This window comes from Coenobita brevimanus, chromosome 71 (genome assembly GCF_032717465.1).
Source record: "Coenobita brevimanus isolate Jiangsu-jjx chromosome 71, ASM3271746v2, whole genome shotgun sequence".
NCBI classification, from domain to species: Eukaryota; Metazoa; Arthropoda; class Malacostraca; order Decapoda; family Coenobitidae; genus Coenobita; species Coenobita brevimanus.
This window is the reverse complement of record NC_137024.1, coordinates 56277221-56300747: the sequence shown is the minus strand read 5'-3', so window position 1 is coordinate 56300747 and position 23527 is coordinate 56277221. Positions and strand designations below refer to the sequence as shown.

Sequence of the window (23527 nt, the reverse complement as noted above, 5' to 3'; positions counted from 1 at the left end):
ATCTTGAAGCCAACCATCTTCGCCCAACCTATCAATCTATCTATCTATTGCCAGACGCCTTAATCCCATAAGGGGTGGCCACAAACAAATCGCCTCCATGTCGCCCTGTCCCCCGCCATTTCACTGCCCTGCTCCCAGCTCACACGTCCCTCTCTCATATACCTCTCCACTGTATCCCTCCATCTCATCCTTGGCCTCCTCCTCCCTCTCCCCCCTCCACCTCACTCACATACACTCTCCTCGTCAGTCTTTCACTCTCTATCCTCTCCACATGGCCCAACCACAGTCCAAAAATAAACTGAGGCATCATCGTCAGTTCTCCATTCCATCTCACTCCATCTTGTGGCTGTTACAAAAATCTACGAGTATCGTCATCTTCATCCCCAGAATCAAATATCACTCCTCTTCTTTCCTCTCCCCCTTCCTCTTTCACTCCCTCCTCTCTTCTTTCCTCTCCCTCCTCCTTCTCGTCTCTCATTCTCCCCTCTTCTTCTTCCCTCTCCCCTTTTATTTCCTCACTTCCGTCCCCCTTCCACCTTCACTCGCTCATTCCTCTTCTCTCATTTACCCTTCCTCCCTTCTCTCTCACCCCTCCTCTTCCCCTTTCCCCCATTCTCCCTTCCATCTTCATCACCTCTTTCCTCTTCTCTCACATCCCTCTGTCTTCCCCTCCCCTCCTCCTCATCCCTCTTACACAACCCTCCTTCTACCCCTTCATTTTCCCACTCCCCCTCCTTCTCCCATCCTTTCTCCCCTCCTTCTCTTCCCCTTCCCCCTTTCTCCCTCCCTTTCACTACTGGGTGGGAGGTACGTGAGTGAGGATTTCTATACTGAAGAGCAATAAAGGGTTCCTGTAGCCTTGACCCCCCTCTGTATAGCTGTAATCACGCTAGTCACTCCGGCAAACACACTCGCACACCCCCAGTCCCTTCACTCTATCCCCTCACTCTATCCTGGCTTTCACTGCATCGTTCTTCCTTCCGTTCACTCTACCGTTCCCTCTAATCCTTACTCTACCCTTCTACTCTTCATAGCTTTCTTTTTTTTCCACTGTTCACGCTTCCGTTCATCCTATCGTTCACTCTATCATTCACTCTATATTTCAGCTACGTTCCGGCTTACAATCCACCATTTACGCTTCTGTTCATACTGCTGTTCACTCTGTTGTTATCATTTCCCCTCACCATTTTCGCTGTCACACTGATATTTGCACATCCATTCACCATGTCACATACGCTGCCATTCCTCTTGACATCCGCTACTATTCTCTACTGGTACTCTGGTATTGATTCTCTCTCTCTCTCTCTCTCTCTCTCTCTGTGTGTGTGTGTGTGTGTGTGTGTGTGTGTGTGTGTGCTAAACTAGTTTTGTTATCACATCCGGTACTAATTATTTCTTTATGGAACTGTTCATAAAACTCTCAATAAGAAGAAAGTTGTATGAACTTCAGTTGTAAAGCCCAACTCTCAGTTCCCACTCACTCACACACACACACACACACACACACACACACACACACACACACACACACACATCTAAACAACAAACACAATACAAGCGAAAGCAAAAGCTGTCAGGTACAACTTTCAAAAACACTGTTTAATAATGAAAAATAAACCACCACACAGACAACATTGCGAAAAAATAGAGAAGATAAAGCCGACCTCAGCTCCACGTGTTATAAATTCCAAATCCACTTTTTCTGTTGACTTGAACCAAAAAATTTACTGGCATGGGTTCAATCTTGTGGTCAAAGTAATGACAGGACATTTTCTCCTTATTGACTTTTGGGGAAGAATGTGTGATAAAATTTGAGAGAGAGAGAGAGAGAGAGAGAGAGAGAGAGAGAGAGAGAGAGAGAAATATTAGTACAGTACTCGAGTTTGCGTTTTCTCCACATTGACTCTCGGGGAAGAAAATGTGATTAATTTTAAGGATGGCCTAAAAAAAACTGCAGAAATTAACCCACGTGGAACATTAATTAAAGTCATCGATTCATGCTTTAAATTCAGTGCCATTTTATGATTACTCCCAGATTAATGAGACTCAGGGCAACCAAGACTAAAAGTATTAGCACAGCAGGAACAGTATCTAACAGAGTACTGCCTAAGAAAGTACTTAGTAATCTGCTTTACAAGGAGAGTACAGAGAAATCAAATGTACAGTAATGGAAAGATACAAGGATAGACCGCCATCAAATAAGAGACCGACACAGATAGATAGATAGACAGATAGATAGATAGGCAGATAGATAGATAGACAGGTAGATAGATAGAAAGGCACACACAGGGCTTACGGAGACAGGCCCAGCGCCACCCTCGTAAGGACAAGACGGCGCAGCGGGTGAAAGCAAAATTGACACAGGTGGCGAATACTTTCTACCCCCACCGAGAGCCTCACCAGCCTTCCCTTCTCTCATACACACCCACCATCCCTCCCTCCACACCCCCGCACACTTTGGTATACTCTATCCACTTTATCTTCTCTCCCTCCACATCCCTTGCTCACTTTGGTATACTCTATCCACTTTATCTTCTCTCCCTCCACATCCCTTGCTCACTTTGGTATACTCTATCCACTTTATCTTCTCTCCCTCCACACCCCTTGCTCACTTTGGTATACTCTATCCACTTTATCTTCTCTCCCTCCACATCCCTTGCTCACTTTGGTATACTCTATCCACTTTCACAATCGCTCCCTCCAAACCCCTTGCTCATTTTGGTATTCTCTGTCCATTCTGTCTTCAACTATACTCCTACGTCCTTAACTTACCGTACTTAATTTTTTATAGTGGCGCTGATAAGAAGCCGACACGTGGTGCCATGTCACGAAATTTCCTAGACTTCAGTAGCCTACAACAATAGGCAATATACAGCATACCATACATATATCAATGAACAATATGAGTACACAAAGGGAGTAGAATTTTAAAGGCATAATGACAGAAATTCCTCTTCAGTCAGGGTCCACTATGTCATTACCCACAGAACTGCAGATCATAGTGAAAAAAATCATTAAACCTCTAAAACTTTGGCCATATAGTGAAATAATGTCAAAAATCCCCTGACACAATCATCATACACACTACATAGCTGACAATATTGATTCAGCACTTAAAATTCTTGCTGGTGAACTATGCGTTGGTGATGGAGACGATACACTCAAGGCAAACGACGTAGTGTGGCTGTTGGAAGTGAGCGTCGTTAATATTTGCAGCGATAAACCCCAGAGTCAATACGAATGGAAGAGTTTGGTGGACATATTTTACCTTTTATAGATTGTACCTCTGCGTTGTCAGCATTCCACTGTCAAAAGGTACACATTAAACTCCCCAAAAAGTCATAGGAAGTCATTCTTAACCCTCTGACTATTGCTTTTTCTCTCGACTGGAAAAGTTTATTTGGTGTTAAACTAGATTAAATTTCTCTGTGTTGTGAGTTAGTGCGCTGTAATCGAATGATGATCGTAAGAGTTTATATCCGAGTGATGGTTCGGGTTTACTGCTCACATAGCCTAATGCTGCTCAAGGGCAAATAAGGATGGTCAACTTCGCCTTGAATGTAGGGGCTAAGTAACCTAGCCCCGGGTCCCTACGCTCCTGATGGGGAAGAAAATACCTGGAAAAAAATATATATAGACAGACGGACCATTAGTAAAGGCTGGGATTACTGAAGATAGCTAATTTAAGTAAACCTCTGACTGACAGGGTTTTTTTTTTCGTTGGGCCAAAATCTCCTGGTGTTAAAAAGAATGACATACCGAAAAGCACGAACCGTAGTGAAGGGGTTAAGAATACACAGAGAACACCCTGCCTGTCAACACCTCCATCACCATGACAGTACACAGGAATGGGGTGGCTGGATACGGCAGGGGTGAAGGACTGGATGTTGATGGATGTGCGGCACGTGGGAGTGAGTAATTTTAAGTTTTCTGGTAAAATGGGTGTTCAAAGATTTTACAAAGCGTGGAATGATGGATGTTGAACAAGTACCGTACGAACACGGAATGATAGATAGATAAATAGACAGATAGACAGACAGATAGATGAGGACAGGTAGCCATTTACGAAGATAGGGATGGTGTGTACGAGGGTATGTAGGTGTGTATATGTATTTGCTGTGTGTGTGTGTGTGTGTGTGTGTGTGTGTGTGTGTGTGTGTGTGTGTGTGTGTGTGTGTGTGTGTGTGTGTGTGTGTGTGTGTGATCAGGATGATAGTCAGGCGCGGTGTAGGGCAATGAGACGGGTCACCAAAGTCCCCATTTAGCAATTAGCAGAGTTCCCCCTCCCCCTCCTTCTATCCCCCTCATCCCTTGCCCCCATCCCCATCCGAATGTCCCCCACCTCTCCTAAGCCCCCCACCTTATTTGGTACGGAGAGACAAGTGGAACAATAAATCGGTGAAAAAGATCAATGAGGAATAGGAGTGCTTGAGAGAGTGAGAGAGGCGAGCGAGGATAAGGTAGTCTTGAGGAACTTCTGTCACGATTATCCCCTGTTCGGAAGTTCCCAAGAAGAAGCAAGGTGTGGGAGATGATGATGATGATGATGACGATGATGATGATGATGATGATGATGATGGTGATGATGATGACAGTTTCCTCTATTCCCTTTCCTTTAATCCCCCCTCTTTACCTTCTGTTATTATTATTATTTTTATTATTATTATTATTATTATCATTATTATTATTATTATTATTACCAATGTTATTCCGGCTCTTGTAGCTTTCCTTACGTCCTCTCTTCTTCACCTCTTTTTTTTTTTCCTTTCCGTCCGTTTCTCTGCTTTCTTCCTTCCTGTCTTTCACTCTGTTCTATTTTCTCCTGATGTTTTTCTTCCCATTTACCCTATTACTGTTCCCAGTTCTCCTGTTTCAGTGTCTCTCTTCCATTTACCTCAGGCGTTCAGTTCAGTTCATCAGTCTTCTTTTTCCTCTTAATCTTCCATCAGTTTCATCTTCGTTTCTCATCTTTAGTTACTGGTAGTTGTAATTTTTTTTCTTCTTTTATGGTTTTTAATTTATATTCTATTATTTCCTTGTTTTTTTTTTTATTATTTATGTTCACTCATTTCTCTGTTGTCCGCAGTCATTCCTACAGTTTCCATCACCCCTCCTCTCTCTCTCTCTCTCTCTCATCGTCTATCGCCTTTCAACATCAGTCACACACCTCGTGCCTAATGGGCATAGCTTTGTACTACCTCTATATCACTCCCACTTTTCTTTCCTGGTCGAGAGAGAGAGAGAGAGAGAGAGAGAGAGAGAGAGAGAGAGAGAGAGAGAGAGAGAGAGAGAGAGAGAGAGAGAGAGAGAGAGAGAGAGAGAGAGAGAAAGGTGTATGTAAGTGTTTTTATAGCAGTTCCCGTGTTTATCTGAAGTTGTGTGTGTGTGTGTGTGTGTGTGTGTGTGTGTGTGTGTGTGTGTGTGTGTGTGTGTGTGTGTGTGTGTGTGTGTGTGTGTGTGTGTGTGTGTGTGTGTGTGTGCGTGTGCGCATCACGTAGGCACCCTGACCATCTCTCCATACATTTCAATAAATAATAAATAAGGAGCCGAAAGGGGAAGTGAAAAATGAATGATGTACGGTAAGATTTATGGCAGATATTTTACCCCACACCGGAAGAAGATACTAACAGGCTTCTTGCATCTCTTTTTATTATTTTCTATCCTCTTCTTTCCACCTTTCTTTTTCCCTTGATCGTTTCTTTTATCATTATATTTTCTCATCATCATCATCATCTTACTCCTCGTCGTCGTCCTACTCCTCCTCCTCCTCCCCTTCCAAGTATCTCCTATCCGCCAATTCGTCCAGTGTGTATATCGGCTACACTGATGCTTCTCCACCTCAGTGTATTTCTCCCCCTTTCATCCTCCTCATCCATTCACATCCACCATACTCTCTACTAATTATCACGCACCTCACCTTTCTCACGTCATGCCCATTCTTCTTCAGGCAGATGGTCAAGGTTTCTTAGACGTATGAGGCAACTGTCGAAAAATTGGCACCAACATGACTGGCAGTGTGTGTGTGTGTGTGTGTGTGTGTGTGTGTGTGTGTGTGTGTGTGTGTGTGTGTGTGTGTGTGTGTGTGTGTGTGTGTGTGTGTGTGATGAGCTATCTACGAGGTCATCAAGAGAAGGATGAACAATGACGGAAGGTGTTAGGTAGACAGGCAAAGAGAAAAGTAGGAAATAAAAAATACTGAAAATAATGAGACGGACAGGCAGTTGGACAAACAGACAGCTATGTGGGATGTGGAGAGAGAGAGAGAGAGAGAGAGAGAGAGAGAGAGAGAGAGAGAGAGAGAGAGAGAGAGAGAGAGAGAGAGAAACATACTGTAGACAGAGATTAAGGCAAAAAGAAGTAGGCTACAGGCAAAAATAAAAAAACTTGATAAAGTAGACGGGGTAATTATACTGGAAGAGGGAAGGGAGAAAAAAGAGAGTTCAAACGTTATGGATAAGGTACCGTATATAAAGGGAAAAACCCACAGGAATGGGGAATGAACAGGGGAAATGGAGGGACGGGAATGTTGGTACAAAAAACAACGATAAGAGACAAGCAAGTGGAAGAATGACAGACTGAAAGGGAAAGCGAACAGAGGACATGAAAACGAAGGAGTTAAAGGGAGAAGAGAACTGGAGAAAATAAGTCTACTATGGTGAGGATGGTGCAAGATAAAGGCTAGGGGAATGAAAGTGAAAGTGGGGCCAAGAAGAGGTAAAAGAAAATAGAGGAGATATGGACATGAATAAGATCGGTGGGAGGGACAATGGAGAAATGTAACAAACGCGTTGGTTGATACATGGATGGTAATAAGGAATGTTAACAGGTGAAGCGATGAAAAATACGCAAGGAAAAAATGTGACAGAAGGAAGGAATGAGTCAGAGTAGAAAGAAAAGACCTTAGGCAATATTTATAAACACAGTAAGGTAAGGAAAGGTAGGATAAAGTAAGGTACAGTATGGTAAGGTAAGGTAAGGTAAGGTAAGGCAAGGCAAGGTAAGGTAAAGCAGGGTGAGGTGAGGTAAAGTAAAGTAAGGAAGGCCTATGGTAAGGTAAGATAAAGTAAGGTAGGTTCATTAAAGCCAGATAAGTAGTAAAGAAAAGAGACTGCTATTAAAGAAAGACAAATAACTCCAGGATAAGGTAGAGCTGAGCTAAAACATTGTATAATAAACCAAAGGAACATGGGAATGGGAACACACTGATAAAAGGAAAGAGAAGAAGAGATCAAGAAGAAAAATAGAAGAGGAATGGAAGAGCATAGCATTAAGAGAGAGTTAATGGAAGGGATGATACTGGTGAAGTGAAAGTGTAGGACAGGCAAGAGGCAAATAGAAGGGTAGTGAAATAACAAAGGGAAAGAGTATGAAGAAGAAAAAACAAGAGATTGAGATTGAGAGAGAGAGAGAGAGAGAGAGAGAGAGAGAGAGAGAGAGAGAGAGAGAGAGAGAGAGAGAGAGAGAGAGAGAGAGAGAGAGAGAGAGAAACATAAAACATAAAACACATAGGAAAATGAAAGGATAAGATGTGATAGGATTGGAATGGCAAAGGGAAAAATTAAGGTAATACAATGAGAAAGGAGAGAAAATAAAGCAAGGAAAGAGCAAGGAATGACAAAGGGAATAAAATAAGATAGGTTTAAAAGCAAAGAAAGGGAAAGGGTAAGGATGATGAAAGAAAGAGGACAAAATAAAAAAAAAGTGACAAAGGGAAAGAGAAGTAAAGGACTCGAAGCAACAAAGGGAAGACGATGGATAAGAGTAAACGAAAGGAAGGTACCGAACGGCCAAAGGGAAAGAGGAGGGAAGGGAAGGAGATGGGGGGGAAGGAAGGATGAAGGGAGAGAAGAAAAGCAAAGGGTAAGAGCAATGAAGGATCCGTAACAACAAAGGGAGCAGGGGGGAGGCGAGAATGTACCTGAGAGACAAGGGGAAGGGAAGGAAAGGGAAGGCATGGAAAAGAGGGAGGGAAGGGTGGGGCGTGTGAGTGACGGTGGGCAAGAGAGAGTATATAAGAAGGCTGAGGCGTTCACATAGCCACAGTCATCCCTACCCTTCCATCCTTGCAACGTGAGTCCTGGCCATCCTTACCCCAGGCCCTATCCATCGTTTCCAGAGGCTCGGTCCATCCACTGCTCTAACTGACTCCCATCCACACCACAGTATTGCTCTATCCACTCCTCTAACTGACTCCCATCCACACCATAGTAATCCTCTATCCACTGCTCTAACTTATTCCGATCCACACCCTACCATTGCACTACCCACAACTCTTACTCTCTTCAGCTCCCCTCCACAGCGATGACATTTTTTTCCTTTTCATTGTAACTACTGGACAGACGAATTTTGCAACTTAAGAAAAAAAGTCTAGCATTAAATTGATTCATGAGGGTTACAATAAATCCCTCTAGTTCGACAATGCTCTCCTAAACTGAATAAAATCATCTGAAGTCAGTAAGAACGACCTAACAAATGACATCATACTGAAAAGGATAAAATTTTATCCTAAAACTTATTTTCTATCTTCTCGTTTCATCTGTTAAATTTATCCTCTTCTTATTCTTGCAACTCTTTCGCAGCATCCTTTCGAGCCTTTACAACGAAGAATAGAATTTCCTAGTTTTCATTTCAACGCTTCCCTTTAATATTAAATATTTAGGTCATGCTCCTAGTATTTTCATTCTGCTTTCTACTTCTCACCTGGTTTTCTTATCTTCGGTCATTTTGGTGCCGTGCTGTAGTAGCTTAGGCTATACTGTCGCTTGATATTAAAGATAAATCAGAGTAATCCATTAACTCTTAAGCAATAAACCAAATAAACTTGGTAGTTAGCCACACCCGCAAACATTCTGGGCCAAAAGTCACCTCATTTAAAAATCACTTCTACTGTGATACTGTGGTTACTAATAAAACATTTTAGCTCTAACTTGTACGGGAGTTTTCACGACTGAGAAATCACATTTGACATCTCCAACTACTGTAAGCTGCAAGTGTTAACTCAAGCGTGATGCACTTCACCATAATAACCACTATGACTAGGTAAAATATCGTAATAATCGCTTAAACACTCAAAAATAACTTTACTGAATATTTTCAAGAGGTAATTATTCAAGTGAAACATATAATTAAATATTTTATATTACATCATGCTTCCAAGCACATCAACACATTTTAGTCATTACCACAATATACACTGAAACATCACATAAAAATACAAAGATATAAATATTTTTTTTTGGTCGCTCATTTTCAGCATGCAGTTGTCTTTCTTTCACAAATTAGCCCTTTCAGAGGTTAATTTAGCATTGTGGGGGGAGGAGGAAATGTACTACAGTCCCACACTGCAAAACCAGACACATAATTGGAGAAGGGTAATTTCCACATGCTCCCAGGCTGCCTGGGAAAACGTGCCATATACAACCAAGCCAGCCACCCCACAAGTGCATCAGTATTCACACAATGACAAAGCATATTTTGATACTCTGTACCAAGCCCGGCAAGAGCCAGAAAAGCACCAGGTTGGTACTTTGTACCTGGCCCAACATTTAAGGGTTAAATTAGTAGGAACCTGCACATGTGATTAGCTACAGTATGCTCAAAATATCAGTGAGTACGGTACTAATGAAATAGATGTTACACTTACAGACGCCCTGACCTTTACCCTACCGAGAATCTTCCATACCTATGACGTCTTTTTTTTTCTTTTTTCATAGTATGTCCCGCCTGACCGTGTCTGCTGTGCTGGTGGCGGCCATGGCTACTATGGCTACTGCCAGGATGGCCTATGTACTTCCTCATGGTGCAGAGACCATCCTGAGGGCACGCAGCTTCCAGGAAACCTTCTCATGTGACAACCTGCCCTACGGATACTACGCCGACATCGACAACAACTGTGAGCTCTTCCACGTCTGTCTCCCCATCGCCGATGACGCAGGTCAGGTCCTGGAGACGGCCCAGTTCACCTTCGTCTGTGGCAACCAGACTGTGTTCAGCCAGGAGAGCCTCACCTGTGCACACCCCGACGATGCAATTTCCTGTGAAGAGTCCGCTGCACTATTCGAATCCTCAAACAGCCAATTCGGCGTCATCCTCGATTCCCAGCCAGTCCCCGCCGCTCCTCAGCCATTAGTCCTCGAGGAGTCAGAGTCAAGATAAACAGTGTCGCTCACCAACCCGACCCCCACTAGTCCGACACTCACACATATACACACAACACTCACAGGGTTGTATTCATAAACTCTCCTAAGATTAAGCAGTGTATATCATTTCTTGCACATACATTTGTCTTCACTCATATAGCTATCCAACACTTAAAAACCAAATCAGAGAGAAAATTAAAGCTAAAAAAATACACACACAAAAAGATCTGTCATAACAATTAACTGTTGGGTAGACTTGGTTATTCTGTAAACTGGTTAGGATTCTTTATAAATACGATCCGCGTTACTCTATGCCATGTCACAGGAATACACCAAGCCTTATCTATGTTTTGCCTTATCTAACTCAAACACTTCACATCTTGTTTAATGTTACTAGTCTAAATGAATACCATATTTCATTTGTTTTTGATAATTTCTCGTTCGCTCATAAGACCCAGTTAACATATTATATTTACGCTACTCAAACACATTCTTAGATATTCAAAACTTCCCCGTACTATTTTTACGCAGTAGACTTTGAACAGCGGCACATAAATCCGTTTCCCACGTCCCGTACTCCACTAAGAAGCCAAAATTAGCGATACACATCCATAAACACCCACAATTTCCGTAACTACCCACCGTTTGCTGTATACTGCTCACGACATTGCAATAAATATGAGAGGTTGCAATATACTGTAGTCTATGATCAAATTAAGCAGTAACGTTAACGCCCACTGCTACACATATTTCGAAAACTTCCCACTTATATTTCCTGACCTTTGCTTGCCATGACTTGATGCATTTTTTTTTTTTTTTCCTCAGTAACTCACAAAACTGCTTCTGGGATGGGAGGAAAAAAAATGGCGGTCTTGGGCTGTCTTGGCGGGGAGGAATATTACTTTTTTTACAGGTACTGGTGTTCTCGATGTTATCTTTATATTTTTAAAAGCTATGTATTGCTCAATATCGAGATTTTGAAATATATATACGAGGAATTGATTCTGAATGTCACTAATCCTTAATAAATATTTTATATGTGCAATAGAGTAAGAATGAATGATCTACCTACCTCCTATCAGTCTGTCTGTCTATCTATCTATCAATCTACCTATCTATTTATCTATCCAGACACATGAGTTTTAGAGGGGGTAGCAATGAACTAATCACATCTAACCTCCACCATCAGTCTGTTTCCCTTCCACCTCACACCACTCCAATTTATATACCTTTCCATCCTGTGTGTGTGTGTGTGTGTGTGTGTGTGTGTGTGTGTGTGTGTGTGTGTGTGTGTGTGTGTGTGTGTGTGTGTGTGTGTGTGTGTGTGTGTGTGTGTGTGTGTGTGTGTGTGTGTGTGTGTGTGTGTGTGTGTGTGTTCATTCTCTCCACATCGTCAAGCCATCTCACGGCACGGCAAACACTATCCAGCACATCAGAATAAGCACTACAACGAATGGTAAAATCATTTACGCAACACCCATGATGACATAATGATTCTTGGGTGAGTCAATGAAGCTACATCACTGTCAACATCAGCAGTAGCATCGTAATCGTCATCATCATCATCTTCAACATCATCATCATCATCACCAGTCTCACTAACCCTCATTTTAACTCGAAATGGGCAGAGGTAGATTAGTAAACCAAATACCTAATCTACACAGTTAAAAGAGGAAACTACTGTATACTCCCCGCCACGGTATCCACCCACTTCCCTGCGTAGGCTTCCAAGTGGACCAAGAGGGAGAAGATGGTGAAAATTAGCAATCCCCTTACTCTCAAAAAGATCCCTCGTTAAGCAAAAAAGGAAAAATACTTGTTTTTTCATTCGTTCTTTCTCATATCATCTGAAGGTACTGCTCGTCATATCTTCCTTCAAATGGTCAGTACTCTTGGTATTTACATTAACGTTATTGTTACTACTCTTACACACACACACACACACACACACACAGTTCAAGTTCACCATTAGCCACAAAAACACGTCTGGGCACTCTTCTGGCAGTAGCACAAGAGGTCACTGTCACTCACTGCAAGCACAGATCTTCAGTTACTAAGGAATTTAAATACACTAATCAATCAAGCGAAATAATGTGGAATTTTGGATAATAACCACACACTTTTCGTTTTAAAATATTTTGGCTGATGCGCATGATGTCACAGATATCACATGAATCCAAACGGAAATTTGTCATCTGGTATTACACTTGTCAACTTGTCATGTGGAGGGTAAAAAGTTTCCCACTTCAGCTTACATAAACATAGAAATAACTTTTGTAACGTAAGTAACATTTTTCAGTCATTATTTTACGTGATCTGAGTTTTTACCATCCTTTAAAAAAATTTCCAAACCACACCGTACAAATCAATCATGATTTTAACATAGTCGATGCTATGAAGACCTTGCTGCAAAACACAGGATTGAGTAGAAAGGCTGCAAGAAAAACGGTGTGTTAGTATGAGTGTGAGACCTTGAGATATATATTTCAAAATCCGAAGTTAGAGCAGTGGAAATGGGACTGCTTATAAAAATATATATTGTTCTCGCTGGATGAGCAGAACAAGAGACACACTTTCGTGGAAAATGAGGAGTAAGGAAGTATGTTGATCCCGCCCCCCCAAAATGCCACCAAGGATAGTCAAATGATTGCAATGAAGCGGAAGGCAATATCCATACAACATAACCAGACTGGGAGGGGGGAGGGACGGATCCTTACCCAATGGATGGCAACAAAGGAGGACAGACCAAATAGTCTGTTCCGACTGACCAGGCAAGGCATCATTTTGTCCTCTCGTCACTGCCCCACTTACACCCTGTTGACTGATTGCTTTCCAGTACATTCACTCTCTTTTCCTCTCTCTTTTCCTTCCCCCTCCCTCTTTTTCTCTTTCCCTCTCTTTATCTCTCCCTTCACTCTCATTTTTCCCCTCCCTCTCACTCTCTCCTTTCCCCCCTCCCTCTTTTTCTCTTTTCCTCTATCTCTCTCTTCCCTCTCCTCTTCCCCTCTCTCTCATTCTCTCCTTTCCCCCCTCCCTCTTTTTCTCTTTCCTCTCTCTGTCTCTCCCTTCCCTCTCCTTTTTCCGTGCTTTTCATTCTCTCCTTCTCCCTTTCTTCTCCTTCCTCCCCTTTCCCTCTCGCTCCCTTCCTCCTCTCCCTCTCGGTCACCAAGATAACGGACAAAGGCGAGAAAGGGAGGTCATAGCTGAGAGACAAGGAGGAGGAGGAGGAGGAGGAAGATTAAAGAGGGGTAGGGAGGAAGAGTTATGGATAGACAGACTGACAGATAAGTAGACAGACAGACAGATAGACAGATAGATAAATTTTAATCCATCTGCTGGAAAAGATCTCCCATAAGCTTAATACAATTGTCTAACTGAAGCAAGAATCGAACAGAAGGGGCTGAGGAAGATGGAAGTGAACGAGGACATGGGCAAGATGAGTCGGGGGTAAATATTGCTGGGAGGGGGGAAGGGGTTGCGTCATGTGTGTGTGTGTGTGTGTGTGTGTGTGTGTGTGTGTGTGTGTGTGTGTGTGTGTGTGTGTGTGTGTGTGTGTGTGTGTGTGTGTGTGTGTAAGAGGGGATGCTATACACTCTTTTCAACTTCTCCATCAGATTTTCTTCTGTCCTTTCTACGCGCCTCGCCAATTTTTCTCTACCGGCGACCATTGCTCTAACTTTGCCCACCGGTAATTCTAACTTACACCAACCTAACATATCCTGACCTAACCTAAGGTAGCCCGACCCTGACATTCTAACCTAACGTAGCCTAACCCTCACATTTTAACACAACCTCATCTAAAATACCTTAACCATAACATACCAACAATCTCATCTAACTCATCACATTCTAAGGTTAACAAAGAAACCAAACTTAATCTAGCAAAAATCCCTAACAGACCAGTTTAACCTAACATATTCTAGTCCTAAGTAACCTATCTAACCTAGCGTAATCAAACCTAACTCTAATAAACTGCCCTAACTTCACCTAGACCTTCCTAGAAAAAGTAAATGTGCCCAAACCGACAGCACTTAGGAATCTAAAGTCCCCGTTGAGGTGAATGCAGCCAGCGGGACAAAGGAAGGTATGTCTGTTAGGTGAGGAAAACTGGCACACTCAAAAAAAAAAAAAAAAAAAAAAAAAACAAAAAGCTTACATTTCTCACATTAACCTTTTTACTACCACGACTCTCTCTCTCTCTCTCTCTCTCTCTCTCTCTCTCTCTCTCTCTCTCATGAAAACTGAGTAATATATTCTTAAAGCTCAGGACACGTTCTATTAACAAACTCTTTTGAAATTGCTTGGCGTGTGGTGAATGGTGGAGTAAACAGAGGCGCGGAGGGAATATTTGCCGGGTCAAACGTCTCCACATTCCAGATAAGGTCAGGGCTGGCTAATGGCTGGGAAGAGGCGAACGGACCAGGGATGATGATAAGGAGAGAAAAAGGGGTAAAGGAAAGATAAGAGAAAGGAAGGGAAGACGAAAGTTAACGAACCAGGGAACCAAGGAGAGGAAAAGGGGTGAAAGAAAAAGAGATACCAGTAAGAGTGATGAAAACATGTGAAAAAAAAAAAAAAAAAGAGAGAGAGGAAGAGAGGTGAAAGAAAAAGAGATACCGGTAAGAGAGATGAAGACGTGTGGAAAAAAATATATATAAGGAGAGGAAGAAGGGTGAAAGAAAAAGAGATACCGGTAAAAGAGATGAAGACCTGTGAAAGAAAAGATAAGAAAGAGGAAGAGGGATGAAAGAAGATAAGAGAGAGGAAGAGGGGTGAAAAAAGATATGAGAGAGGAAAAGGGGTGAAAAAAAGATAGGAGAGGAAGAGCGGTAAAAAAACAAAAAAATAAGAGAGGGGAAGTGAAGTGAAATAAGAAAAACAAAGACAGGAAGAGAGGTAAAAAAAAAGATAAGAGAGAGGAAGAGAGAAGGGAAGAAAATGTGTATCGATAAATGATGGGGAATGAAGAGAGTGATGAAAAAATATATATGCAAGAGAGGAAAAGGATTGGGTGATAGTTGTCTTTAAAGGTACCGGTAATTAAGAAAGAGATTATGAATTAGGGATGATGGGAAGGAGAGGGAGAGGGAAAGGAAAGAACTGGTGATAATGAATGGAAGACTAAAAGCAAAAGGACACCAAGTAGGAAACAGAAAGAATATATGGAAAGGAATCACGATAAGAGAGAGAGAGAGAGAGAGAGAGAGAGAGAGAGAGAGAGGAAAAAAATACCAGACAGAAAACAAGAAAGAAAATATAAGCAAAAAATTATCACAAGAAAAGGAAGAGGAGAAGGAAAAAGACACCAGCGAATAAAAAGGAAAGAGAGTAAGAACAAGGAAGCACGGGGAGGAAAAGGGAAAGGGAGAGGATGAGAGAGACTAGACGGGAAGAGGGGAAAAGTGCTTGGCCAGGGTTGGGTAATGGTTGAATGGAGAGTAACGTAGCCTACAAGGACTGGGATGAATATAAGAGAATGTGTGTGTGTGTGTGTGTGTGTGTGTGTGTGTGTGTGTGTGTGTGTGTGTGTGTGTGAGAGAGAGAGAGAGAGAGAGAGAAAGAGAGGGGGGGGGATAACCGAAAGGAAGGAAAAAGCACCCTCTCTCTCTCTCTCTCTCACACACACACACACACACACACACACACACACACACACACACACACACACACACACACAAATTAAAAAGGAAAAAGACTATGGACGAGGAATGATGGGAAGGAAAGTAAAAGGAGGAAAAAAAAAGACTACAAGAGAGGGAAGAAGTGTTTGGTCAGGGTTGTGTAATGGCGGAGCTGAGAGTAACGGACCAGAAGTAAATGGAAAAAGACAGGAATGATTGTAAGGAAAGGGAGGGAAGGTAAAGGGACAGGGGAAGGAAAAGGGAAGGGGAAGGAGGAAGAGTGGGAATGGAAGGGAGGAAGGAGAGGGAAAGAGGAAGAAAAGGGAAGATAAGAGTAGAAGGAAAGCGAGAGGGAGAAGAAAGAAATTGAGGAAGGAGAGAGAGGGCGAGGGAAAGGGAAGGAAATGGGGAAACACAGAGGGAGAGGGAATAGGGAAGAGATGGAAGAGAAGAAGGGGAGGGAGAGAGGATGAAAAGGGAAGGTAAAGGAGATGGGGAGGAAAAGGAAGGGCAAAAGGGAAATGAAATGACGATGGGAAAGAGAGAGGGAGAGTAAAGGGAGAGAAGAAACTAAGGGAGAGGAGAAGAATACACACTAGAGGGTAAATAAGAAAAAAAAAATGTCTGGGTGAGGAATGACGGTGAGGAAAAGGAAGGAAGAGGAGAAGGAGGACACCAAGATGAGAGAGAGAAATGTATTAGCTCACTGGAGATTTCCCAACACTTCTTCCCTAGCGATTTATTCTTCACATTACACCTCAATATCCTCTTCTAGGTTAATGATGGAAACTATATAGATATTAAAAGGAAACGGATGGCACAGAGGTGAATGATTAAATGTAAGAGGCAATATAAATCGGTAAGGATGAGGTGTTACGAATGCTTGCCTCTCAGAATATGGCTGAGGGATGGATAGCCTATTGGTTGAGAGTGAGAAGACTGAATGGAAACAGGAAACAGTGTGAGGAAAAAGAATGATGGGAATGAAAGTGATAAAGAGAAGAGCAGAGAGACAGAGAAGATATAGTATATAAATGAGGAATGATGGGAAGGGAAGGGATAGGATTAAGAGAGAGAGAGAGAGAGAGAGAGAGAGAGAGAGAGAGAGAGAGAGAGAATAAAACAGTTAATATCTAAACATGCCATATCAAACCCCACCACTTAAAATAATAATAATCTTCAGATGAATAAAATCGTCTGGGATAACAAGACTAAGTAATACACCATCGCAGTGAAGAGGTAGCATATAAAAGAGTCTACCTATCAGAATGCAGTGTGAAAATACATAATTCATAATACATAACACATACCAGGGCCTAGAACTGAAATCTGAAAAACTTTTGAACTGAACATAACCTGACTTCTATGATTTATATATATTCTTTGTCTATATGAACCTCGTGATGTCGATAGGTACCGTATTACGTCAAGACCTCTATTCTCCCCGGATAAGGAAGCCCCGTAACACCTTTTCCTAAGTGATTTATTCTGTTCGTTTCACCTTACTATCCTCTTCTGTTTTGTTTAAATCCTTCCAATATCGTCATACTCTGTATAAAAAACGTACAAAGGAATATTAACCAACCATATTCAAAAATAAATCGCTAAGGAAAAGGTGTTAGGGAGCTTCCTTACCCGACGAAAATACAGGTCCAAGCCTTCTCCTAAAATCTGGACGTTCATGTTTTTCCTTAAAGGAGGTAACCATCCGAATACTTTAACCCTTCCAAACCCACTCAAGTTCCTCAGCAAACACGGCATCTGTATCTGGTCTTTGAGAGGGTTAGCAAACTCTTCAAGACTCTGAAGGAACCAGGTCATTGGCACAGGTTGCAACGTCTAAGGAGCTGTTGCACTGGCAGGATCGGAATATTTCACTTAGTCTTTTCTTGTTTACCTGCAGTTGATGGGTCTGCTCGGCCAGATAACAACTACAATAACTTTATTTTATTTTTTTTAATCTTCTTATCTCCAGAGCACTTAATTCGGCTTAGGAGAGGCTTTTCGAGGTGGAAGGATGTGGTATAAGTTTCAGTAATCCCTTATGCTGGAGAGGCCTTTCCTAAGTTGAATAAACTCCTCTCGGTTAGCAAGAATTTGATGCAAAAAAGATGTCGTCAGATTGAAGCTGCTGAACCCAGTGCTATGACTATGGAAATATTGACACAGAAATAATCGCATGCAGTAATAAATGGAATAAATTTACGATGCAGTAATAAAGACAAAAATAATAACATACACCAATAAATTAAGCAAATTTACAACGCAAAATTAAACGTGAACAACGGCACGGTATGCGCAGGAGGCTAGGCAATCATTTCGTCTATTAAGTCTTACGTCTTCAAATAAACTTGCTATTACAACCCACTTTGGTTATCATTGGGAACTTTATCTTATGGGAAAATTTAAACTGGCAGCCAGCATGAAATTGGTAATGAGATTTGTGGGTGTGGTTTATCGTTCCTAGAGGCGAGAGGTGCTGGTGATGGAAGAGAGGGAGGAATGGCAGGGAGGCAGGGAGAGGAGGAGGAGAGATGGAGGAAGAAGAGAAAGAGATGGAGATGGAACAGGGGAAAAGGGGGAGAGAAAGGAGGAAGAGGCAAAGGGGAAAGAGGGTGGTGGTGATGCTGGCGGTGGTGGTGGGTGAGAGGGTAGAAAGAGGCTTTAGGGAAGGGGGGTAGGGACAGGAATGAATAACATGAAGAGAGGAAAGATGGACAGAAATGGAAGAAGTTATGAGACGGGAGGGAAGGGCAGCAGGAAAAGGAGAGGATGGGAGGAAGTGGGAAGGAGGGAGGGAGAAAAATGACGGAGATGGAAGCAGGGAAGATGAAAGAAGGTAGAAATAGGAGAGAAGGGAGAGGATGGAGGAAAGTGGATAGAGTATGAGGAATGTAAGAGAAAGGACGAAAGTGGATGGAGGAAGCGGAATGTAAGGGGAAGGAGGGAGGAACAGGAGGAGAGGGAGAGGAAAGACGAAGAGGTAAATAGGTAAGCGGGATGAAATGGAAGACGAAGATAACACAAAGAAGGGCGCAGGACAACTCTAAGGCAGGAGGCTACAGACAAGATGAGGGGGGCGGTGCTGGAGGAAACAGGAAGGAAGAAGGTACAAGGAAGAAGGACGAGGGTAAGAGAAAGGAGAAGGGGGATAAAAGGGGGAAGAGGGTATGAAAAAGAAGAAGAAGCAGATACAGAGTAGAGACAGAGGAGGCCAATGCTATGAGTAGGTGTGGAAGCAGTGAAGATTATAAAGTTCACAGAGTCAGAGGTGAGGAACATCCCACCCCTCCACTGCCAGCCCTGGTTTCCGAGGAGATCTAGTTAATGTGAGAGTCAAATCCCCGAATGTATGGACTTTGCTAAAACAGGTGAAATGAGTGTAATTACCTGCCCTGAGTTGCCATAAGAAAACCGAGGACAGCCAAGAGGATCGATACCAAACCATACCCTGTGATAAATGAAGATGAGAGACCAGCCAAATTCCTACCCTCTCACCTTGACGTGGAACGAAAGGGACAAGCTTTGAGAAAAATAGTGAGAAGAAATCAAAAGTTGTGAGAGAAAATATATACCGGTAACTGGACAAGAGGTGAAAGAAAAAAAACTGAAAAGACAAAAGGTACGGTAACAAGAAAATAATAACGACAAGAAAGAAAATAATAAGACCAGGAGAGTATGGAAAACACCTTTGAAAAGAAAAAATAGTGAGAGAAAGACAGGAATGAATAGGAGAAGCGTGAGAAAAACAGTGTAAGAGAATAAGACGCGAAGTGAAAAAAGAAGTGATAGAAAGTGGGTGGGAAAAGCAATAATGAACGTGTATTGAAAGAGAAGAGTGAAAATTAAAGAGACAAAAAATGAGAGGAAAAGTCTTTGGAAGGTGAAGCCGACAAAGAGAGGAAGAAGAATAAAGAGGGCAGGGACAAGAAGTGAGAGGGAAAGACTGGGAAAGGGACAGCCAACAGAAGGGATGGGGGATAGAGGAGGAGAAGGGGGAGGGAGAGAAAGAGGAGAAGGGGGAGGAAGAAGGGAGTGAATCACGGTCACCTGTGGGTATATAAAAGAGGGGCACGGGATCCACCGGCACACACACCTTCAGCCCTCCAGCCTAGAAGGTACACACACACACACACACACACACACACACACACACACACACACACACACACACACACAATAACTACTTCCACCGGGTGCCATAATTTTCCATATAGCTCTTCTTCACTACCATCTACGAAAAATCCATAGCAATATGAACTGATAAAGTGTAACTCTGCAGAGGTTTTTGTTAGTTTTAAGAAATACTGGGCAGGAATGAACATCTCACAAGCAAAATCTGTGAGGTATTAATCAGGACAAAGCTACGTATCAAAGAAGTAGCAGAGTTTAATAATAATTATAATAATAATAATAATAATAATACATTCATTCCTGCCCCTTTTCATCAACACTCTGGACTCATTAACCTGACGATCCCACACCTTCACTCCCACAGTATGTCCCGTCTTGTCGTGTCTGCCGTATTCCTGGTCGCCGTGGCAGCTATGGCCACGGCAAGGATGGCCTACGTACTCCCCCACGGCGCCGAGACCATCCTGAGTGCACGCAGCTTCCAACAGACCTTCTCCTGTGAAAACCTGCCCTATGGATACTATGCAGACGTGGACAACAACTGCGAGCTCTTCCACGTCTGTCTTCCTATTTCTGACGACGCCGGGCAGGTCCTTGAGATGGCCCAGTTCACCTTCGTCTGCGGCAACCAGACCGTGTTCAGCCAGGAGTCTCTCACCTGTGCACACCCCGACGACGCCATGCCCTGCGAGGAGTCTGTGGCGCTGTTCGAGGCCACTAACAGCCAATTCGGTGTCATTCCCAACCCCGGTACTCAGCCACCAACGGAGTAACCAATCACCCACCTCTGCTCTAGTCCACCTTGATGGCCAAAATTCCAGACGGCTATTGTTTTATTCATTCTAAATTGCTAACAGGTTACTTTAATATTTAATCTTGGTCGTCAGCATTCCAAACTGCTATTATTTTACTTAGATCTTTATTTCCAACATTCTAAACTGCTATTGTTTCTCTCTCTCTCTCTCTCTCTCTCTCTCTCTCTCAGTGACGGGAACTCGTGTGTTATTTATTGTTGCTCAACTCGAATATGTGTACCACTACTAAGAAAATAAAGTGAATAACTGAAGATTTAATATATTTTCTTCTTTCCTGCAAGCAAAGTTCATCACCCAGTATACAGTATCGTCATCATAACTGTCATCATCATCAACATCATCATCATCACCATCACTACTGAGTAGACAGTATGCTAGTCATCGTCATCATCATCATCACCCAATATATATACACTATCCTAATCATCATCATCATCATCATCATCATCATCATCATCATCACCATCAACATCATCGCCCAGTACAGAGTAGCCTTGTCATCATCATTATCATCATTATCATCATCATCATCATCATCATCATCATCAGTTTGACTTATTTCCCACCCAAGGATGGGGTGAGGTAAGGTGCAGAAAACAAGGAAAGAGAAAGAAGGAAGTGGGAGAACTGGCCATCAACAGCTAATGGGTCAGACATTCATTTACACATCATTCAAGACCCCGGCATCCTGGCTCCTACTCACGTGCCTAACCATCTACCTATCTATTTATCAATTTACCTATCTATCTATAGCCAGATGCTTTAATCCCATACAGAGTGGCCACAAACAAATCGTCTCCATGTCATTCATTCCTCTGCCGTTTATCTCTCTCTCTCTCTGTCGAACTTTGCACGAAATATGATGCAAAAATTATCAGACATATAAGCAAATTCCAAATAAACTCCAGAAAATATCATGCCACTGTACAATGTGTGTAAAATGAGGCTACAATCCACCGTGTTCGCTACAGGAGGAGACTTCAACGCGACGTAAGAAGTGATCCAATTAGTTGTGGGAGATACGGCGAAACCAAAGTGAGGTTTTTGGCCTCGTGTGTGTGTGTGTGTGTGTGTGTGTGTGTGTGTGTGTGTGTGTGTGTGTGTGTGTGTGTGCTAACTTGAAACGGACTTTCTTCAGCTAACACGGCTGAATCATGTCGCAAAATGGAGACTATTTCTAACAACGTCAATTTATTTTCCGTCTCGAACGCTGAACAAAATTATCTGGAGGCAGCAAGCATGAAATATGAAATATGCCGTCGGACTGAAGTGCTTAAAAGGGCCTAATTTAAACAACACAAAATCCATTCCCTGTTCATTATATTTATTTATTTATTTTTAATAAGATAAATGGAGCAGTAACAAAATTTTCATTGGTACGGAGGTCAATGCGCCACTGACACAAACGATGACAGTAAATATGCCATTGCCTATTTACTACAGCTGCAACTTTATTTCAGAGGCTGCGACCTTACCATTAGTATGGAAATTGAAAAACGAAAGAAAAATAAAAGGTTTCATTACAGATACGAAGAAAATGGAAAACTATAGGCTACAGGCTCTTGTTTTGGATACGTTTATTGATCGTTCTCACCCCATTCTCCCCAACAACGCTACTGTTTGCCATTATTTACACTGGCCAATGATACAGATAAACTGACAACTACTCCACAGATAAAGAAGAAACTGAAGAGGTGAAGGCAGGAATAAAGCTCTCCCCCTCTGGATGTTCCGTGTCTGACAGCAGTGAAATAAAGGAGTGTCGTTCTTCTGTGACACTGACTATTAATATTGCCCGTACCAAGATACCACGATGTAAACAAGCTGCACAAGTTGCCCATTGCAGTGCCTGGACACACAACAGAAAACCAGCTTCTTCAGTTCCATGGGTAACTCTACTCTCATTACTTCAGCTAGGTGTAAACTTGCCATCTCTACATCTTGAAGGCTGAGATGTACCAAGAGATTAAGACTAGAATATGATGCTAGTCACAAAGGGGTGATGTGAAAAAGATGACACTAACCTCAGGCTGCAAGAGGACAAAAATGTCTCCAAAATGTACCCATTTCTGCTTTATCTTCTGCAACATCGTTTCCTAGGCTGCTGGGGCTAGTAATATATGATAAACTAAATATAAAAAAAGCAAGAACCTAAATTTTAAAAAGGCACATCGTACTCTCCTAGTTAATCTCGTACATCCTCCACGAGCGAGCTGAATCTATAACTGTGGTTCGTGAACGTTCCCATCTCGAAGGTGCTTCTGTAACTAAGAACTGACGTAGTAATCCTTGACAACTTATGAAGCACTATCATCGTGACTTGAGCGGTGGACACTTGTAAGGTTAGCAAACCAGTGGTGGGATGCTCGCACATATTTACAATCTTGTCCCTGTCGTAACTGTGATCTGTTTCTTGCAGGAGGAACTGGAGACATGGAAGGTTTCTACTCTTTTCATTCCATGTCCTTCCACCCAAAACAGATAAGGCCTATGACACCTTCTTTTCGTATCCAGGACTTGATTTTTGACGAAGGTCGCAAGACGGAAAGAGTCTAACGTCGCTGACCATTCTGCAAAAACTAATCTTAGATACGACAAAGGAACCCATCGTAAACACCTTTAAGAATCCCACTCCCTGGGTCGTATTCTCCTTAACCCCATTGTAACACACTCAACCCCTTCATTACCCCACTGCACTCTACCCAGTCCCGCCCTTACCCCACTGCATTCCACTTAACCCTGCCCTTACCCCAATGCACCCCACCCAACCCCTGTAAATATATATATATATATATATATATATATATATATATATATA

At 42.4% G+C, this 23527-nt stretch overlaps 2 protein-coding genes across 2 annotated transcripts; both read left to right on the top strand.

Annotated features, from left to right (window-relative positions):
• The first annotated feature begins 9714 nt into the window (after positions 1–9714).
• On the top strand, positions 9715–10155 carry LOC145406789 (U-scoloptoxin(01)-Cw1a-like). The gene has a single exon (XM_080277885.1). It carries the CDS (start codon positions 9715–9717, stop codon positions 10153–10155), a length of 441 nt encoding a protein of 146 aa, XP_080134011.1.
• A 10104-nt stretch (positions 10156–20259) lies between these two features.
• On the top strand, positions 20260–20667 carry LOC145406788 (U-scoloptoxin(01)-Cw1a-like). Its single transcript, XM_080277884.1, has one exon. It carries the CDS (start codon positions 20260–20262, stop codon positions 20665–20667), a length of 408 nt encoding a protein of 135 aa, XP_080134010.1.
• Positions 20668–23527: the final 2860 nt, after the last annotated feature.

Excerpts from the sequence above, each read along its gene's own strand:
- LOC145406789 (XM_080277885.1), top strand. The coding sequence starts at position 9,715 with ATGTCCCGCCTGACCGTGTCTGCTGTGCTGGTGGCGGCCATGGCTACT.
- LOC145406788 (XM_080277884.1), top strand. The coding sequence starts at position 20,260 with ATGTCCCGTCTTGTCGTGTCTGCCGTATTCCTGGTCGCCGTGGCAGCT.